A 20622-nucleotide genomic window follows, 5' to 3' on the forward strand; every position below is an offset into this window, starting at 1 on the left:
CAAATAGTTGTTCTCTTTCAATTTTTATGTCCTTTGCATTTTTTCTTTTTCAAAATTTTTTCTCTTTCAAGTTTTTCCCCTTTCAAGTTTTTTTTCCTCTTTCAAAATGTTTTTCTCTTTCATTTTTTTTCTTTCAAAATGTTTTTCTCTTTCAATTTTCTTCTTTTTCAAATTGTTTTTCGTCTTTTAAATTGTTTTTGTCTTTCAATTTTTTTGTCTTTCAAAATTTTTGTCTCTTTAAAAAAATCCTCTTTCAATCTTTTTCTATTTTAATTTTTTTTCTCTTTCAAATTTTTTTACTCTTAAACTTTTTTCTCTTTCAAAATTTTTTTACTCTTTCAAACTTTTTTCTCTTTCAAAATGTTTTTTTATTTCTCTTTTCAATTTTGTCCTTTTTCAAAAAAAAATTCTCTTTCAAACTTTGTTCTCTTTCAAAAACTTTTTTTCAAATTGTTTTTCTCTTTCAGTTTTTTGGTCCTTTCATTTTTTTCTCTTTCAAAGTTGTTTTTTCTTTTTCAAATTTTTTTTCTCTTTCAAATATTTTTTCCTCTTTCAAACCTTTTTCCTCTGTCAAACTTTTTTCGCTTTCAAACTTTTTTCTTTCAAACTTTTTTCCTCTTTTAAAATGTTTTTTTCTTTTTTTCCTCTTTTAAATTTTTTCCTCTTTCAATTTTTTTCTTTCATTTTTTTTCTTTAAAAACCTTTTCTTTTTCAAAAAAACGTTTTTCCCCTTTTCAAACATTTTTTCCCTCTTAATTTTTTTCCTCTTTCAAATTTTTTTTCCTCTTTCAATTTTTTTTTCCTCTTTCAACATTTCTTTTCTCTTTCAATCTTTGACCCTATCCCTAACTCTTTAAATAGAACAAAACATTTTTTAAAAGAGAAAAAAATGGACTTAGTCTTAGGAAGGTAGAAATTGAGAATTTTTTTACGTTGTGCTTCAGAGCTTCTGTACTGATGAGAGTCTGTGTGTGTAGAAAGATAAATCAAACAACACTGCAGTAGAAAAACAACAATACTGTATTTCAATCAGATTTACAAATATTTACACAATTCCCATCTTAGAAATTAAGTCTGTGTAGAACAAGACAGTCTTGACATATTTCTGTATATTAAGCCTATTGCAAAAGTCCAGGAGTCTCAGTTCGGATGTTTGTCTTCAGGTTCTGTTATTTTAGCTCTTCAATAAAACAAAATGAAGCTTTTATTACAAACTGCACCTTCCTTAAACTGAAAAACTTTGAGGTTTCATCTGTGTATTATTTTTTAACATCTGTTCTGTTTAGTACAAACATGGATAAGAAGTAGAATATTACATTTCATTTACAGAATATACAAAAATCTCTTTGTATCCACTGAAGAGGACAGAAAGATAAAAGTCCTTTTCTGTTATTATAATGGATTTCCTGCATATGCTTATGCACAGCGAGGCACTTGATCCCACACTCATTTTTACTTCAAAAGTCATATAAAAATACACAACTGTCTCATCAAATTCTCTGTCTGTATATATATTTATATATGTACCGTACATAAACTTGTCTAAGGCAAAGTATGGCTTCTTCAACAAAAACATACTACCAATCTAATATGATACAGAATAATACATCTTCATAACCTATTTAAGAAATCTTTATGCAAAATTCGGTTCAAATGTTACAGCTCAGTTGCACAAAGTTGCACAGGTCATCCAGCACTTGTTCTTTCTGTTTGTCCTATGACATCATGTTAAGGATCTTGCTCTCCTCTGCGAGTGTGGTAAGCATGGAGCTCATGTCTCCGATGGCCATGTTGCCAATGCCCGCGGGCACCGGGGGTAAAGTCACTGAGTTTCGGGGTGTGGTGAGGCGAGAGGAATTCTGGGATAGGCTGCGGAGGAGAGTGGGGCTTAAAGTTCCGGATATAAGACTGGAGTGATCGCCGTCATCCAGCATGACATCAAAGTCGATCTGTGGATGTTCTGCCACATTCAAATTCACCGTGCTGGAGACGTGATTCGTTTCAGGGGAGCCCACCGCAGCCACGGCTATCATCGCAAGACTGCTGGAATCAAACATATGAATCTGTCCGGTGTACAACATGGCGCCGGTATCGCTGCCGTTAACACCCACGCTGGATGCTTTTTTTGGGCTGGGCTCTGAACTGCCATACGCTGGATTGAAGTTGGATTGTGGGTAACCGAGTTGCTGTGTTGGCCGGCTGTAGGGTTTGGGTTCTGTGGGCGGACGTGGCTGCAGAAGTCCAGGATTTCCATTCAGCCTGGGATTCTGCATCTGAATGCCATAGCTTTCCTGGTTGATGTACATTTGGGGATAATTTTCCAGATTATTCCGAAGTGCATGAGTCTGAACTTGGACACTGGCAGACTGTCCCGTCAGAGGTTTACTCGACATGTTTCTATGTGAGTCCTGATGATAGCTGTGCAGAAAGTTCACTTGTTCTGTGTTAGCCTGATGCAGCGCTTGCCTTGAGGAATTAAACTCACTGTTTTGTATGTGGTTCTGCTGGGCGGTATGAGCGAGGTTCTGACTCATTAAGCCGATCTGTTGGTTGGAGTTGAGGTTGTGAAAAGGGCTGAGGTTTTGTTTTTGTTGGAGTGCACTGAAGTTTTCCCGCCCTGTTCCTTGCTTGGCTTGGCTGGGAGATGAATCCACCGTCCCTGAACTGACCTCATTCCACTGGACGGGCATCTGGCTCTTCGGGGAACCCGTAAACGTCTGCTGAGAGCCGGGACTTATTTGACAGGATGCTGCTGTCGGTCGCGTTGCGTCACTCACGTTGACCCCCATCAACATCAGTCGTCTTTGGTAAGGACACTGCTGTTGCTGCGGGGAACCAAAGCCGTGGACGGCCTGTGTGGGATGACGGTGGTATGTTGCATGCTGGGCGGATCCTCCGTTCTGAGATGTGAGGTATTGAACGATATCATCCGGTAACATCACAGCATCGTCCAGACCGTTCTGATTGACCATGTCACTCGCCACGGTTTCCATAGCGACATTCTCAGAGATGCTAGGAGGCCGGGGTGGATACAGGTGGCGGTTTACGTTACTCTCCGACTGGTTCCGGGTCTGGAGTGCAAAGTGCCGGCTGGCCGCTGAAGGAAACGTACTGAGGTTCATGTTAGTCATGCTGTTGAAACGCTGGCCTAGAGAACGCTGTTCACCCACTCGTCTCACCGGGTCACTTGCCCTCCGTGGGATGTTACCGGGCACCTCATGGGGCAAAACACTGCGGTTAGCGTAGCCCGTGTCACTACATCTTCTGGGAACAGAGGGGGGGTGGACCGGCAGCGAGGTCATTTCATGGGAATCACCCAACAGGGCCATTCGAGTCTTGGGGCTCACGAGATCCATGTTGGGTAGAGGGGTGGGTGGAGCTCCGCCTGTAGCAGCGGCGTATTTAGCTTTGAGTCTGTAGTGTTGGGCAGGGGTGAGACTGAGCAGACTGGGGAGTTCTCCACAATGACTGGCTTCACTGGAGCGTCTGGACAAGTCAGTGGAGATGGGATCGTAGGAGTCCGCAGAGCTGATGTTATTCAGACGCCCGCCAGGCTGTGAGGTCTGACTGGACCGCCGGCTGGAATAACAAGGAGAGATTCCTGAAGAACGCCGACTTAAGTTGTAGGCTGAACTAACGGTGCTGGCCAGACTGTCTCGACGCTCCACCAACTGACTCAGAACCGTCGTCTCACCGGGACAAAGATCACCCAGACGAGGACCGGAGATGTGAAGCCCTGGATCACACAGACCGTTTTCCAATAGGGAACCTGTGACAGAAAGAAGATGAATTTAGAGGAACATCATTCTCACAAAACCTACAAATTAAGCATTGAGTCAAGCGGTAGATTCACTCACTTGTATTAATGGGTGGTAGTTTGGTGCTGGGGGCAGAAGGAGTGGAGTTTGTCCATGAGCAGCAGTCTCTCACTGACTTCAGTTTCTCCTGTTTCAGATGTAAGAGTCTGTGAGAAGGACTCTTGCGCAGGTGAAGTCCCAGAACTCCTGTGGAGACGGTGGAATCCACGAGAGGCGCTTCATCCAAACCGCTCAGATCTCCCATACTGCCCCCGCCGTATCCCGTCGGCTCTACTCCACTGTCATAGTGGGCGGCACAGCCAAGTGGTGACGGTTCGCTGCTACATGATGACTGACCACCAGGGCTGGACTGATACATCTGAGAAATACACACACCACATTTTGATTACCCATGATGCACCACTAAAAACACCAATGGTTAGGATGAGCCAAAAAAACTGGCCGTAAAATCACTTTCAGTAGCATAATTGCAAATAATGAGCATACTGAGTCCCTCCCTTCCTCCTTCTCAAGACACATTTAATGTCTACCCCCCCTTAGATAGCTGGGTTAAGTGTTTGACAAATTGTTATTTCCTATGGCAACGTCTTTGTGCATTATGCATGTGGTCTGGTGTGAATGCACAAAGGGAAATCTCGCAACATAAATAAGGTACGGCACGTCTTTGTTTCTATGTCGACTGACAGTTGATCCCTGAATGAGGCAAATGTATTCTGTCCTCATATGAACCGCAAAACAGTTCTTGATCACAGCTTGAGCACTGACGCTATTTGTTCAGCACACAAAAACAGTCCCACTGATATAATATTAATCCACTAATGGCTTTTATCCTTGAGTGGCGCGCGGGTGTTAGATCTCAGTGATGGGAGATTGAGTTGGATTGTTAGGGGGGGAGCCCATGGGAAATTAAAGGCCCTTTGCACACCAACACATCTAAGACAATTACACAATATGGGGGTCCAAATCTTTGATGCAGTCATTTTTTACTTTAAGTTTCCGATACCAAAGCAGCTTGAGAAAGCAAAAATCTATGCAAAATATATGAGAAATTATCTGGCTGTAAGCTTTTATGATATGAACTCTGAACACAGAAAAAATGTGTGTGACTTTTACAGCATGCGGTTAAGAAACAAAACAAGATAAATTTTTTAGAATGCATTGAATGCACTTTATCATGCAGAAATGTGGAGCTGATATGACATGAACATTTACTGTCTTCAGAGGGGAAAACAAAATATTTTCATGGCTACATTTTTGTCCATTAACAAATAAGTATCTATTAAAATTATATTTATTTTTTTGCTAACGCATGCATTAAGGTTGTATTTGTGAACATAAGTTAACCACATTAGTTGAACTAACAATGAACATGTTCTTAATTTTTGTTAATTTCAATATTTACTGTACTAATACATTCTTAAAATTTTAAAATCAAAAGTATAGCATTAGTTAATACACAATGGACTCACATGAACAAAAAATTATTATTAAATTATTAATATTACCTCACAAATTCTGTAAAAACATTTTGTTATTTCATGTTAGCTAATACATTAACTTATGATAACAAATACTGTACAATCTTATTGTAAAGTGTTATTATTTCTTTTTAGAAATTTGTAGTAGTGATAGACAATATTGGCAGTGGCCATTTTTTGGCTTTTTTATTGATTCGCATCGGCCGATAAATATGTCTGGTAAATATTTTTCAGTGACTTAAAAAGGGTTTATTTATAAAGCACAATATTACGCGCATAAGAAAGATTTAATTTGTTTCACCAATTTTAGATTTGTCTCGGATTTACTGTAATTATATTTGTGTTATATTAGCTTCATATTGCCCACATTACTTTCTCAATATCAGTATATATATATGTGTTGACAACTAATTTTCAGATAAAAAGTAATATTGTAAAAAAAGTAACATGGCCAAATAAACAATATAAGAATATACAATTTATCAAATTTACCTCCTATCTTTAATTACAGATGTTTGTTTATGTGAAATTTAAATGTTAATGTGTCTATAATATTATATAACTTTGAACCAGAAATCTTTCATGTCCATGTCATTGTCAGTCACCCAAAAATAACATTGAGAAGAATGAAAAATAGAGATATTAAGCCAAGATTTCCACGCTCACCTTAGTAATGTCTGTCCTTAATGAAAGTGTAGAGAAGAGAAATAGGACAGAGATGTAGGAAGAAGTTAAAAGACTCAAACAGACACATGCATTGTTAGGATGTTTGGACAAGCATAACATCTGATTAAAAGAAACAATTTCATCTATATTTCATTAGCATTTAAATATATTGAAAAGCACACATAAATGAAACTTTTTTATGCATTTTTAAAGATCGTCTTAAATAGTTTTTAGGTGAGAAACACTGCACTATATTGTACGAGTACACAAAAACCAGCACTTAGACCATTGTGTGTTAATCTGGTGTTAGTAGACCTCCAAACTTTAGGGGGCGATAGAGTTTCCTTCAAATGTCTGTATTGGTTATAATTCAGGTAGAACTAAACATATAAACTCTGTAATTGAATCTTTTTATATGGCTCATATCTACTAATGTAACTCACTCAAGGTTACGTATAAAGTACGTATAAGTCATGTATTTTACGTTTCAGGCCTCGTGTACACTCGACTGAATCTTACCATCGAGTTCTCCGTCTTTATAGATTTGACCTGCAGGTAATCCTCCACGCCTCTGTTTGTGCCGTTGCCTTCAAGTTTCTCCTCCGCATGTTTAGTCCCCGCCTCATTCTCTCCGTTTTCCTTCGGCGGGTGCGGTCGTGACGGCAGGTCGCCGCGTTGTTTCTTGGTGACGTGAGCTTCCGGTCCGTGGACGGTTTTCACGTGTTTGCGGAGCGAGCTGGGATCCGTGTAACGCTTCGTGCAGCCTGGGATCTTACACACGTAGGGTTTCTGCGGAGATAAATATCAGTCGGTTTCACGCGGCCTTCAAATGTACGACTTTGAATTAGAGTTTTATCTTTTCCCGTTAAATCAGATTATCTTCAAATGCTTGGGACGAATACACAATTAGAGGAATAAATTACAAAGCAAGAGGCTGACACGCTGATGGCACGGATGCTAAGTATTCGTGATGCATTGCTGTTTACTAATAAAGTAGTGATAAACCGATCTTTCTCTCTCTCCTTTAGCTCATTACGGATCAGCCCGGAATGGAAACGGAGGCAGGTTTCATTTTCTATCCGTGATCTGCAGGTGGTCTCCCCCTCCGTTGGGTCGCACTAATGTATGGTGGGTTGCTGTACTCATTAGCTTCAATGCTCATTATTCACGTACAAACGCATTTGCTTGTAGGGCTTGTTAATGGGACAGCGTTGGGCGTCTAGGAAAGATCACTACACATGATGAGGGAGCGCGCAAACAAATCTAATTTTGGCTTAAATTTGTTACCGTATGCTGAAAATGGCACATTTACATAGAATTAGGCGGTTAGCAGTTGCTTAAGAGGACGCTGAAGTAAACGATCTAATCCTCAATCTGTGTGAAGGCCGCTGTAGGAGCGACACACGCATACTGAGAGCATCTCCTGCACGCTGTGCTGTTAACAAATCTAATGACAAAATCATAATCAAATACATGGACAAATGTTATTGTTTTTGAGCCGCTGGTCATTGTCTACTTTTGAACGGTTTGAACTTTCCACTTGAAAACTACGACACTGATGAAGTGTATTTATTGGGAGGTGTGAATGCAGGATTTTTACCTCATTGGAGTGAGTACGGTTCTGGTGTTTGGCTCGGTCCGATGCGTTGGAGAAAGCTTTATTACAGCCCTCGTGCTCACATACATACGGTTTCTCTCCAGTATGTGAACGCAGGTGAGTTTTTAGATTTTCCAGACGTGAATAAGCCTTCGAACAACCCTCGAACTGAAACACAGACACACACATGATCAGAAAAACACTCGTAACAAGAAACTATTAAAGGTGCCAAAGAATTCAATGAAATAATCTGTTAAATTGTTCTCTGATTTCTACACAGAGTCAGTTTTACATGTCCATTTACAACCATACGCTGAAAATAATGATTTTCAAGAAAAAAAGTTCTTATTATTTTTGTGTTGTTTTCAGTAAAAATATCTAAAAATTCTTAAATTAAGCCGCTTTTTCTTGATGAGCCAAACGACCCAAGAAAATAAGTCTAGTTCTTAGACCTAATATATATATATATTTAAAAGATTTTGTGCATAAAACAAGCAAAAAAATCTGCCAATGGGGTAAGCAAAAAATCTTGAACATTTTTCTTAAACACTTAAATTTAAGAAAAATTAAAGAAAAATTTGCTTACCCCATTGGCAGATTTTTTTGCTTGTTTTATGCCAAAATCACTTAAATTTGATATTTTTGGTCTAAAAACTAGACTTCTTTTCTTGAGTCATTTTGCTCATCAACAGCTTAATTTAAGAATTTTTAGATATTTTTACTGAAAACAACACAAAAATAATTAGAACTTTTTTTCTTGAAAATAATTTTTTGATCATTTGCCTGTCATGAAAACAATGCAACAACTTGACCAAAGGATCTTATTAATATTGTGTATGTGTGTTTGTTTGCGAGCAGTTGTGTATCCAGCAATCAATTTTGTGTTTAAAATACATCTAATAGTAATCTAAACAGACGGCATCTAGGCAAAATTTTCAGCCCCAAAATAAATGAAATCTAATAAAAGTGTTTATGATCTGTAGATGTCATGTGTGTGTTTGTGTTTTGTAGATGTTGTGTGTTATATTCAGAGTAACTCACTGTACACTTGTGTGGTTTCTCTCCCGTATGTCTGCGCATATGAACCACCAGCATGTACTGGGCTTTAAAGGGCTTCTGTTCACGCGAACATTCGTCCCAGCGGCACACAAACTCTTTCTTCTCACCGTGGATGTGTTCATTATTAATGTGCTGCAAACACACAAACACACAAACATTCAGTTTCATTACACACAGAGATCTCTCTCGGCTCTGAACCGATGCCACCGGCGTCTCTAAGATCTAATTGTGATGTGTCACGCAAAAAACATGACACATCTGACGTCATGTGAACGCACGGCTGCATCTAACAAGTGTTTTACAAAATAAACCGATTTAACCAAAAGCAAAGTGATCCATCACACAACTCTGTGTTTACTACATCTGTCAGAGGAGAAGAAGATGTGATGGTGTGTGAATCTGAGAGGATTTGTGTTTTTAAAACTGTCTGTGATGAGAGACAATAATCATCTGACACATATACTAAGATTCACATACTGTATATTCAATTTATATTTGATCTATAGTGGCCTCAGAAAAATACTTTCAAATGTCTGACTGTAATGGCATTAGACAATTTTTTTTATTACAGATCATCCCATGTGATAAAGAAGTACACTTCCCTAATGTACAGAAAGTGCTTTATTTTCGCACACTAATTTTGTACTTAAAGGGATACTTCACCGATTTAGCATTCAGCTTTGTATCTGTAGAAACCCGGCAGTATTACTGAATGACCATGTTTCCCTCCCTCATTTCCCCCTGAGAGGAGAGATGTCTGCGTTTTGGTTCTGCAGAAGAGTCCTCCGATGATGTAATATGACGATTTTTGCATCGTCGGAGGACTTTTTTGCAGAACCAAAATGCAGATATCTCTCCTCTCAGGGGGAAATGATGGAGGGAAACATGGTCATTCAGTAATACTGCCGGGTTTCTACAGATACAAAGCTGAATGCTAAATCGGTGAAGTATCCCTTTAATATACTAAAAATCTTCTTTAGTACTTTTTAAGATAATCTTATCAGTTTCATTCTGAGACACCATGAATATAAACTAAAATGTGCTAAAAATTAATAAAAAAATGTATTTAGGTACCACTTGGAGTACACTCTTTGTATAAAAAATGGGTTCAAGTATGGTGCATTACGTAATAATATTACTTTTCTGAAGTAACAAGTAAAGTAACACATTACTTTTTAAATGTACACATTAATATTTGAGTTACTTTTTCAAAAAAGTAATGCAAGTTACTTTTTAATTTTAATTAATTCGATTAAAAAATTGTCTACAGAATTAAACTAAACGTAATCACATTATGCACTATATGCATACATGCCTGTGTGGGAACAGTCAAAAACTAAGATGGCAGGCCAGAGCTCGACATTTTTGTGATGAAATATGCAATTTCTCAATTCAGAACTTCTTAGTCATAAAGTAAAAAGTAAAAGTAACTAAAAAGTAACATAAGCATTACTTTCCATAAAAAGTAACTAAGTAACACAATTAGATACTTTTTTGGGAGTAACTTAATATTGTAATGCATTACTTTTAAAAGTAACTTTCCCCAAATACTGAGTGAATCAGATCAACGCACACACGCACACACAGACAGACAAATGCACGCACACACACACACACACACACACACACACACACACACACACACACACACACACACACACACACACTAAATGTGTGACCCTCTCTCTCTCTCTCTCTCTCTCTCTCTCTCTCTCTGCTTCACTGACTGTCTGGAATGCCACAGAAAGTTGTGTCACTCTACACAGAAGTGGTGCATGCTGGGATAGATCAACCCAACATATTGAAGCATCTAACAGAAACCAGTCTGTTGAACACACAACCCATAAAATATACAATGCAATACAATAAAATACAATTGGTGATTTTTTTTATTCTCTTTATACTGAGAAAAAAATATCCTAAATTCACTACATTCAGATCATCTGGCCGAACAGATTTGTGCTGTGCTCTTTAGGTCAAAGGTCAAGTCTTTCAGGACAGGTCAGAGGTCAGTGAGTCTGACTGAAACTGAGCCGGTAGATTTAGGTGCAGTGTTTTTTTTTACCTGAGATGTTACGTCTACACAACAGCTTCCCTATAATGTGTTACAGTGTATGTGCTTCATCAATTTAAGATCCTTCTGGATTCATGAACACCAGTGGGTCTCTAACAAACACAAACTGCTGGTATTTACTGATGTCTCGACCCTCACATTCACCTGTGTTACGTTCACCCCCCCCCCCCCCCCCCGGCCGTCTGTCAGGATATCCCATAACACAAACACACTTACGTGTACCAGCTGTTCTTGTGTGTCGTACTCTTTACTGCATCCGTCCCAGTGGCAGTTGGTCTCGTACACAACATCCGTCTCTTTTTTGCAGTCCTCCAGGTCTTCCTTCAGGTCCACTGCACTGCTCAGATGGTCCTGAGGGAAAGCCGCAAAGTTACGGCATAATCGTTCTCTGACGGTCCGGTGTTAGTAAACAAGGAAAACGCTTCATTGGTTTTAACATCACCAGATCATTAAATCAGTATTATATAAATGCTTTGATTTAAAAGCGCCGGCGGTGGACGTAATATAATTTAGTAAATGTGTGTGTGGGTAGACGTGTGTGGTGTGTTAAGAGTTATCAGAGCGCTGTGGGTAAGTCGCCGCAAACACACACGAGCTCATCCACACGCGTGTGCAGGTTGCTGACTGCAGCATGTTTATCTGTGCCCTGTGAGCTATCTTCATCAATTCTGTTGGCCCCAAGACGACGGCAGTCTCCTTATTCCCCATGCATCAAGAGCCAACCTGCCTCACCGCCAGGAGCAGGCGCAGATTTGTCAAAAGATGAGCGGCGAGCGAGCGAGAAAATGTGGGGGGAAAAACTCTCAGGTGACAATAACGGCCGGCCAATATTTCATTAAAATGAAGTGCTCTGGCACAGTTTACACGGGCGAGAGAGAAACGCGGCGAGTGAACGCTCGTAAAGCTCTTATCAGCTGGAGTTTTTCTGTCGGTGTGCGTGTGAGAAGGGGGTCAGGGGACCGCGGATGCTCCCGAGGGCCGACCGGCCCGTCATTGATCAGGAGCCAGCGTTTCCCAGGGTTTTTTTCAGAATAACGGGACGCACGGGCGATTTAACTCTGCTGTTGTTGTAGAGCAGAATAGTTTTGTGTCGTACGGCTTCTTTGGTTTGTTTAATTGGGGAGAGTGCATAGGCAGCATTTGTTTTGTAATACTTCACATGTACTAAATATCCAATATAAGCTGAAAAGTATGAACAAATTATTTAGTAAAATAAAAAATCTACATATTTTCTGCTTCATATTTGTTTGAGAGGAACACTTTATGTTTTGGTTTTGGATGCGAGATACTGTGTTGTGATGTCTTACTGGAGAGCACGGTGACAGAGGTCTCGGCCCGTCCAACTCAGTCTTGACCTTTGACCTCTTGATGTTTAGAGGATTTACTGTGCTGCTGACTGCTGAGTCTCCACTGATGTTCTACAGAGAGAGAGAGAGAGTTGTGTCATTGTGTGTTTTGTATTCACTGTGTGCTTCTGATGGCTTAATTTGACAGCGGTGCACCACAGAGCAACATGTTTCTGATCTCATATGAGGTCAGATGGCTTTGGGTTTTGTGTGTTTGTTTGTGCTAGTATGTTGTTGTGTGTTAGTGTTTGTTTGTTTGGTTGTGTTGGTGTTAGTTGTTTAGACTGTTCTGGTGTGTGCTCTTGTGTTAGTGTGTATTAGTTCTATTGATGTGTGTTTGGTTATATTGGTGAGTTTTGGATGTGATGGTCTTTGCGTTTGTTAGTTGTGTTGATGTGTGTGTTAGTTGTGTTGTTTTTGTGTGTGTTAATTGTGTTAATGTCTGTATAAGTTGTGTTGTTTTTGTGTGTGTTAATTGAGTTGATGGCTGTGTTAGTTGTGTTGTTTTTGTGTATGCTGATTGTGTTGATGTCTGTGTTCGTTGTGTTGATGTGTGTGTTAGTTGTGTTTGTTTTTGTGTTGATGTGTGTTAGTTGTGTTGTTTTTGTGTGTGCTAATTGTGTTGATGTCTGTGTTAGTTGTGTTGATTTTGTGTGTGTTAATTGTGTTGATGTGTGTGTGTGTTAGTTGTGTTTGTTTGTTGTGTTGATGTGTGTGTTAATTGTGTTGATGTCTGTGTTAATTGTATTGATGCATGTGTAAGTTTTGTTGATTTTGTGTGTGTTAATTGTGTTGATGTCTGTGTTAGTTGTGTTGTTTTTTTGTGTGTGTTTGTTCTTTTTTTGTGTTAGTTGTGTTTGTTTTTGTGTATTTTTGTGTTGATGTGTGTTAGTTGTGTTGTTTTAGTGTGTGTCAATTGTACTGATGTCTGTGTTAGTTGTGTTTAGTGTGTTTTTAGTTGTGTTGTTGTTAGTTGTGTTAGTGTCTGTATTAATTGTTTTTATGTGTGTGTTAGTTGTGTTGATTTTGTGTGTGTTAATTGTGTTGATGTGTGTGTGTTAGTTGTGTTTGTTTGTTGTGTTGATGGGTGTGTTAATTGTGTTGATGTCTGTGTTAATTGTATTGATGTCTGTGTTAGTTTTGTTGATTTTGTGTGTGTTAATTGTGTTGATGTCGGTGTTAGTTGTGTTGTTTTTCTGTGTGTGTTTGTTGTTTTTTGTGTTAGTTTTTGTGTGTTTTTGTACTGATGTCTGTGTTAGTTGTGTTAAGTGTGTGTGTTAGTTGTGTTGTTGTTAGTTGTGTTAGTGTCTGTGTTAATTGTATTTATGTGTGTGTTAGTTGTGTTGATGTTAGTTGTGTTAGTGTGTTGTTGTTAGTTGTGTTAATGTGTGTGTTAGTTGTGTTGATGTTAGTTGAGTTAGTGTGTTGTTGTTAGTTGTGTTAATGTGTGTGTTAGTTGTGTTGATGTTAGTTGAGTTAGTGTGTTGTTGTTAGTTGTGTCAATGTGTGTGTAAGTTGTGTGGTTGTGTTGATGTGTGTTTTAATTGTATTTATGTGTGTGTTATTGGTGTTGATGTAAGTTGTATTAGTTGTTTTGACTTTGGTAAGGTGTTGTGTTACCTTGCCGTCAGTGTCACCGGCGGTGGGCGTGGTCAGGGCGGAGAGTGTCAGTGGGTGTGGTCTGCTGGTAAAGGTGGGTGATGGTTGTATCAGTGGAGGTGTGTGACCGAACGCACTGAGTCCTCTCTGCTGAGACAACAGCTGCTGATACGCCACAGGATTAATGGAGTGAGGGAATGGAAACGATGGACTGAAAGAGAGAGTGTGAGAGATGAAGAACACATCAAGTTTAATGATGATGATTAAAGCAGTGCTTGTATCTAAAGAGAGTACCTGATACCGCTGACAGACAGATGACCGTAAGAGCTGCTGGCGGCTGAACTGGAGCGAGAGTTGTTGATGTAAGCCACCAGAGAGTTGGGTGAAGTGCGGATCATAGTCTGCAGATCGATGCTGGCATCTGACAGTGGAGAAATCGACAACGCTCGCTTACGACTCAATCGGGGCGTCAGACGAGGGCTGGGGAATCGTGAGACTGTAAACACACAAACACAACCAGCTTTATAAGACAGATCAAAAAATAACTAAAGTTCTGCCCACCCCTTACGAAAAACAAAAATATATGTGCATATATTAGATAATATAATACATTTTCATTTATGGGAATCTAGTTCTTATATATTTTTTATATATTTTGCAATATATTCATGAACCATGTATGGTCATATACATACAGTACTGTATAAAAATATATTTAGCAAAGGAGATCATTTTAAGAACTTACTGTGTGTTCACACCAGATGCGAGTTCAACGATTTGCGCGAGTAGATTACATACAAAGTCAATGCAAAGACGCGATCAGACGCGGTCTCGCGTGGGGTGATGCAAATGACGCGATATGGGCGGTGCGTTTGCTGCAAAAAAATGCGCTATTCGCCTCAAACACGCCTTCACGCAAGTTAAAAATATTCAACTCAAGCGAAAAATTTGCATGGCACAAAGTTAAATCACGCGAGTAATCTAGAGCGAGCAACGTGATGCTACGCATTTGGTTTGTACGTTGCATTACAAATACAAAGCAATACGACATCTAAGCGCCACCCAATTTAATTCAGTGTGGTTATTGTGATGTTATAATGACACACACAAAGTTTGGTGTGAATATGTCAAAGCTTTGTAGAGATGCAGCCTCATAGGCGGTCTGGCAACACGTCATCAAATGAATTGATCCAGTACATGAATTCTTATATCAGACTTGCAGTTTTAAAGATATTTATAAAAGCAGTTTAAATGCTAAATCAAAACATTGCATAAACCATAAGACAAAACCTAGCATGTTACACTTGTGATGACATGTACCAAGTTTGGTGTGAAATACGTAAAACAACCTTACGACTGTTTCATGTGAGTATATGTGCACCATATATGTTGACATATATTCCCCACTGTATGGGAAGTGGCAATTCATTATGTATTATTAGTATATTGTAATATATTATCACTGCATTATCATATCTAAAACGAGATAACTCAATTTTTTAATTTTTCAGAAATCTCGTTTTTTGGTTGTGCATTCCAATTAATATAAATTCAACTGCAGTTGGTTTGTTTTGATTTAAACCTTAATAACACCATAAAACTAAATAATAACATGATAACATAATAATAAACATGTTTTGATAAAAAGGTTAAAAACTCTTAATTTATTTTCTTTCTGTAAAGGACTACCCAAACAAGTGCCAAACCAGCACCATTTTCTGTCTTCCATCATGTCAGAATGAGGTATTTACAAGACAAGCACACAACAACAGAAACTACGATGTCATTCTTCCTGTGAGGAAACACTGGATTTGATTCAGTCTATGACGTTCTAAAATAAATCATTTAAAGAATCATGCTGAAGAGTTTGGTAGTCTGGACATCATCTGAGCAATGTAATTATTTAAATCTCTGGGTCCTCCCAGCCACGCCCACATCTGTTCTAATATAGCCACGCCCACATCTGTTCTAATATAGCCACGCCCACATCTGTTTTAATATAGCCCCACCCAGCTCTGTTCTATTTCAGGTGTGTGTGTGTGTGTGTGTGTGTGTGTGTTTGTATGATGGATGCTCTCACACGCGGTCTATGACACACAGCTCCACAGGACAGAGCTGAGCTTCATCAATAAAAACTGAAGATTTATTCCTTTCTACAGAAAACCTCATCTACTGCATCTGGATCAGTGTAACTTCACACAGAGATATACTACACATATAAATATATAGTGATATTTAAATTAAGGTGCTTTAGTAAATGATACACTGGTTACGTGAATTGTGTTAATCACCTTGAACTCATAAATAAATAACTGCAATTACACAATTAACAATAACATTGCTTATTTAATGATGCTTTTTAACACGACACACTTGGAATCTGATGGGAATGTGTGTGTATAATGTTGTGCATGTGTGTGTGTATGTATGTACTGTATGTGTGAATGATGTGTCTGTCTTGTTCATGAGTGTGTAAGAATGTGTATGTGTGTGAATTGTGTGTGCGTGCGCATGTGTGTGTAGGTGTGAATTGTGTTGTGCATGAGTTTGTAAAGAGAAAGTTTAAGATCTCTGCCATCTTGTTAACATGAATGTGGATCACAATACCATTAAGGAAAGATTCACAAAGTAAATCTGCTGTGTTTCTACACAACTCTACAGATGGTAGATTTCAGTGTGGTGGTTACAAACCTCATAAAGCACATGTGTAGTGTGTGTAGTGTAGTTTAGTGTTGTGTGTGTGTTTGCTTTCACATGAGAATTACTGACACAACTGCAGTTAACTCAACAGGTGTTGAGCATTAGTGCGGCTGCTAATAGACCCTGTGTGTGTGTGTGTGTGTGTGTGTGTGTGTGTGTGTGTGTGTGTGTGTGTGTGTGTGTGTGTGTGTGTGTGTGTGTGTGTGTGTGTGTGTGTGTGTGTGTGTGTGTGTGTGTGTATTTGTGTGTGTGATCAGGAGTCGAATCCAGAGGCTCTGGCAACCGGACGTTCATAATGATTTCATCACGTGCAATGCCAACACAAGCAGGATTACACAAATTGTGTGTGTGTTGTGATCCCAACAGACCACAGTACTAACAAATAACATCTCAGTTTTTCTGGCGTGAGGATCTTTCCTTCTAGTATGAGCTAATGGTTTGCTATGATCTTCAGGCATTCATTGAGTCCTCTAACACATCTTTAGCATTAAGAGCCACACCAGAGAGAGAGAAAGAGAGAGAGAGGACGCTAAAGAAATGAAAACAAACACAAAAACTCTCTGAAAGATCAAGCACTATGTAGACGTGTTATAGTTATCTTCACAAACTACAGCGGCCTCTGTGACATTAACACTCAATTGAGAAATAGTCTTTACAATGTGATGAATTTTCTCTCTGCTTGATCAATTCTCACGATCTGTCCCAGTAAGTGAGTCACGCTGTTTCCAGTCAGAGCCGGACACGCTCCACCGTCGGCTTCCAAAAACATCTGAGGAAAATCTGTCGGGTGTCGGATGGGCGCCGGACGGCACGCAGATCAAAGCCAGATGGAGTGACTTCAGTTAAATGAGCTATTCAACCCTGTTACTTCAGCAATGACTGAGATCTGTGCACATACACGTCTGGACGTCACACTTTACACTCATAATAAAGAGTGAGAACGGATGAATGAAGTCCTAGCATGTGAGTCAAACTCGCTTCGTTTGTCAAGTCGGATTATTTGAAGAGACACGAGGGCAAATATTTGCTTTTGGAGTCAAATCGAGCGTGTCTGTCCATTAAAATAACACATTTCTGTGTTTCCAGGGAATATTAGTGACAGTGTTTATACTGTGAATGATAAGTTTACTCATAGATCAGCATTATTCAAACAGAAAGGTGCCAAATATGTTACAGACATCAAACAAATGCTGTAGGATAATCCAGTCATTATTTTCGTCATGATTCAGTGCTTCTGTTCATACCAAAAAACATTTCCAAATCTAATACATCTAATTGTGTTTGCTTGACAAAAAAATCTTGTCTGACTGTAAGACAAATCGACTTTCACACTGACTGTGTTTTTGTCTGTCTATAACAACATCTCTATTTCTCAGATGAATCAATGTCTGTCATTCAACCACTTGAGCACTGTGTTAGCAACACAAAGGTCATGGGTTTGATCCCCAGGAAACACATACTGTTTAACCTATTACTTTGGTGTAAAATGCATGTGTGTAAATGTAAATGCATCTGGCTCACCATCCACAGGTGTGAAATATTCGGGCAGGTGGGCCGCGGCCGCCCCCTGCATCAGCAGCTCTCCGTATGGATTCCTGTGACTGGTCATCAGATGATAATACTCTGCCGGGGTGGCACCAGGAGGTGGAGGGGGCAAACCGAACAGACCTCTGTCCTTCAGCTGCTCGTGGGTTACTGTGTCAAACACAATCAGACACAGATCTCAGATCAGGGGATCTCCAGAAACACCATTAACATCTGCACCTAATAAAACACTCTTAAAAGTGTCAGAAGCAATCAGAGATTCAAAAGACTTTTACACAGCTGCCGTAGAGTAAATGAACAGACAAAAACCTCAATGTACATTATTGTGTTACTCCGACAACCTCTGTACACAATTAAAAATAAAAGTGCTTCGTTATGCTAAAGAAGAACCATTTTTGGGCTGAATGGTTCCTTTAACATCTGAAGAAGCTTCTGTTTGACAAAAGGTTATTTGTAGTGTAGATTTAAAAAATATATGAAAGAAAAGGTTCTTGTATGGCATCACTGTAAAGAACCTTTAAAGCACCTTCATTTTGAAGTGTACCGCTGATATCTGTATCAGTAAACCTGACATCAGGTCAGTTTATTAACCTGTCACTCAGGTGAAAGTCAAATCTGAACACTACAGTGGCTCTGAAACACAACATTGTACTTGTGTTGTTGAACTCAATGAGAAAAATCAAAAAGCACAAGCTTTGTACTTTTTTGTGCGTTTATGTGCAAAGTCACAACAAAACTATTGTCAGCGACTGATGCACATCAATTCATCTGATATCAGACCAATTCCATGCAAATGTCCACCATAGTTAAGTAAATATTTGAGAATTGTCACATCCATAACACTGTTTTTCCTCATTTACATTGAAATAAAATAAATATTAAATACATTTTGAAGTCATCCTTTCTTCATTTGTTGGGCATTATTGCTTCTGGTTTGTGCATTTTATGTATACTGTCTCCCACAAACTTTTTGTCACATCCATGGCATATCCCTCATCTTAAATAGAAAACTAGTAAATAGCCTGATATTTTTCTAATGTCTGGACTCTATCATCAGGGACCAGTGGTTCAAAAAGTTTAATCGGGATCAAAATGATCCAGATTTGGAAATCCCATGTGTTGCTATACAGGATCAGGTAAACCATCTCACTCTTGTCCTGTTTTTTCAAAGCATACTTGTCAATGTTAGCTATGTAAAAAACAGCAGGTGGGTGATTCTCACGAAACCATTGAAACACCACGGCACTAATGATTTTAGCTTTAAAATGTGTAATAAAGTAACATTAAAAAGCATCAGAATTAACACAATACTGTGTTCTACCTTGCACAATGTGTGATTTCAACATAAGAAGTTATAATTGTAAATTTTATCTCATTTTCTGCTGAAATTCTCATTACCGCAATGTGTCCGGCTGTGTTTGAACATGCGTTATGTTATAATTTAATCAAATTAACACAAAAATATTAAGAAAAAAAATTAATGGATGTTTTGCTAGACTACTTTAGATGACAGAAAAAATATTTACGGAATATTCATGTATAATAATAATGAAGAAAAATTAGGAAAATTATGTTTCCATGCCTGATGTTCTCATCCTCCGCAACACTTTTTGAGAACAGTTTAAGCACACATACAGAATTTTAATAAAGTTTGATTTTGAGTGACCAAGCACATGGACCAGTTACTTCAAGATGGCTACCCGGTCAGATCATTTTTTTTTACAGTTAATTTGAAATATTGTCTTGTCAGAATGCTTACACGACATTTTGATTATCATTACCGCAACAGTTGCTTATTAAATGTTAATTTAATTAATAGAAGCATAATACTTTGATTTTAAATGCATGTGCAGAATCTCCAAATTATGTTCTTTCAGGTTTGTCATGTCATTTTGAAAATATGTCAGTGTTGATGTTTTCTGACTGTTGCGGTAATGAGATTTTTTAGGACTAATGTTTTAAATTATGTTACAAAAAGTGTTAAATGATAAGTAAAAGTTTTTAAATTAATGTTCCTATTTACTCCAGACTTTGTTTTTCAATGTCTGGTGGGAAAAAAAGGAAATTTAAGCAATTTTTACATTTTCATGCTTGACATTTTTAAAACCAAGTTTTCGTGAGAATCACCCAGGTAGTTTGGTCAGTATGGGGAATTTAGTGTTTTTACTTGAAGAGACAATAAAACAACACAACTTTTCCTTTCAAGTTTTCCTGTATAGTGCCAAATCACAGATAAAGTTGAAGATTACCTTTGTTAAAATTAAAAGTTAAATATTTTGTGTTTGCTATTGACTGCTGTATGAAGAGATTTATATGGACTTTTTTCTTTCTTAATTGACTGGAAGGTTTAAATAGTAGACCAATGTTATACTTTAAATATTTTATCATTATAAGGATTGAACTAACCAGGAGCAAAATTTTAACCAAAAATAAATGTATAAATTTTACATGATAGAAATGTTTTATTGTAGACTAACTGCAGGTTTATAAGTTTTTAGTAAACTTTTTAAAGTGTTATTACATTTTTGTTCCTGAAATCCACTGTTCTGGGATCAGAATAATCCCAATCTTACTAAAAACTTTTGAACAACACAAAGTGGCGATTTCATCCAGATCAAAACCTAGATTGGATTTTGTTATCCAATCCAAATTCAGAATAAATGTTTTTGTTTTGAACAACCCATTTTAAAATTTTGATCTAATTTGACCTCCAAATGGATGATTTTTGAACAACAGCCCC

General features: G+C 38.3%; 1 protein-coding gene across 2 annotated transcripts in view; it reads right to left on the reverse strand.

The window, feature by feature from the left end:
• Positions 1-990: 990 nt before the first annotated feature.
• gli2b (GLI family zinc finger 2b) overlaps positions 991-20622 on the reverse strand; it is a 57724-nt gene continuing 38092 nt past the window's right edge. Inside the window, exons 5-14 of one of the 2 annotated variants that reach the window (XM_055184793.2) lie at positions 17859-18032; positions 13932-14133; positions 13659-13848; positions 12000-12110; positions 10909-11043; positions 8601-8750; positions 7563-7727; positions 6482-6751; positions 3858-4176; positions 991-3769 (exon numbers count right to left, since the gene is read on the reverse strand). In XM_055184793.2, the coding sequence (XP_055040768.2) occupies positions 1716-3769; positions 3858-4176; positions 6482-6751; positions 7563-7727; positions 8601-8750; positions 10909-11043; positions 12000-12110; positions 13659-13848; positions 13932-14133; positions 17859-18032 (3770 nt within the window). In that variant the 3' untranslated portion in view covers positions 991-1715. The remainder of the gene's footprint in view (positions 3770-3857; positions 4177-6481; positions 6752-7562; positions 7728-8600; positions 8751-10908; positions 11044-11999; positions 12111-13658; positions 13849-13931; positions 14134-17858; positions 18033-20622) is intronic. The other variant, XM_055184794.2, reaches the window with a different exon arrangement.

Source organism: Misgurnus anguillicaudatus, chromosome 14, assembly GCF_027580225.2.
Source record: "Misgurnus anguillicaudatus chromosome 14, ASM2758022v2, whole genome shotgun sequence".
NCBI lineage: Eukaryota > Metazoa > Chordata > Actinopteri > Cypriniformes > Cobitidae > Misgurnus > Misgurnus anguillicaudatus.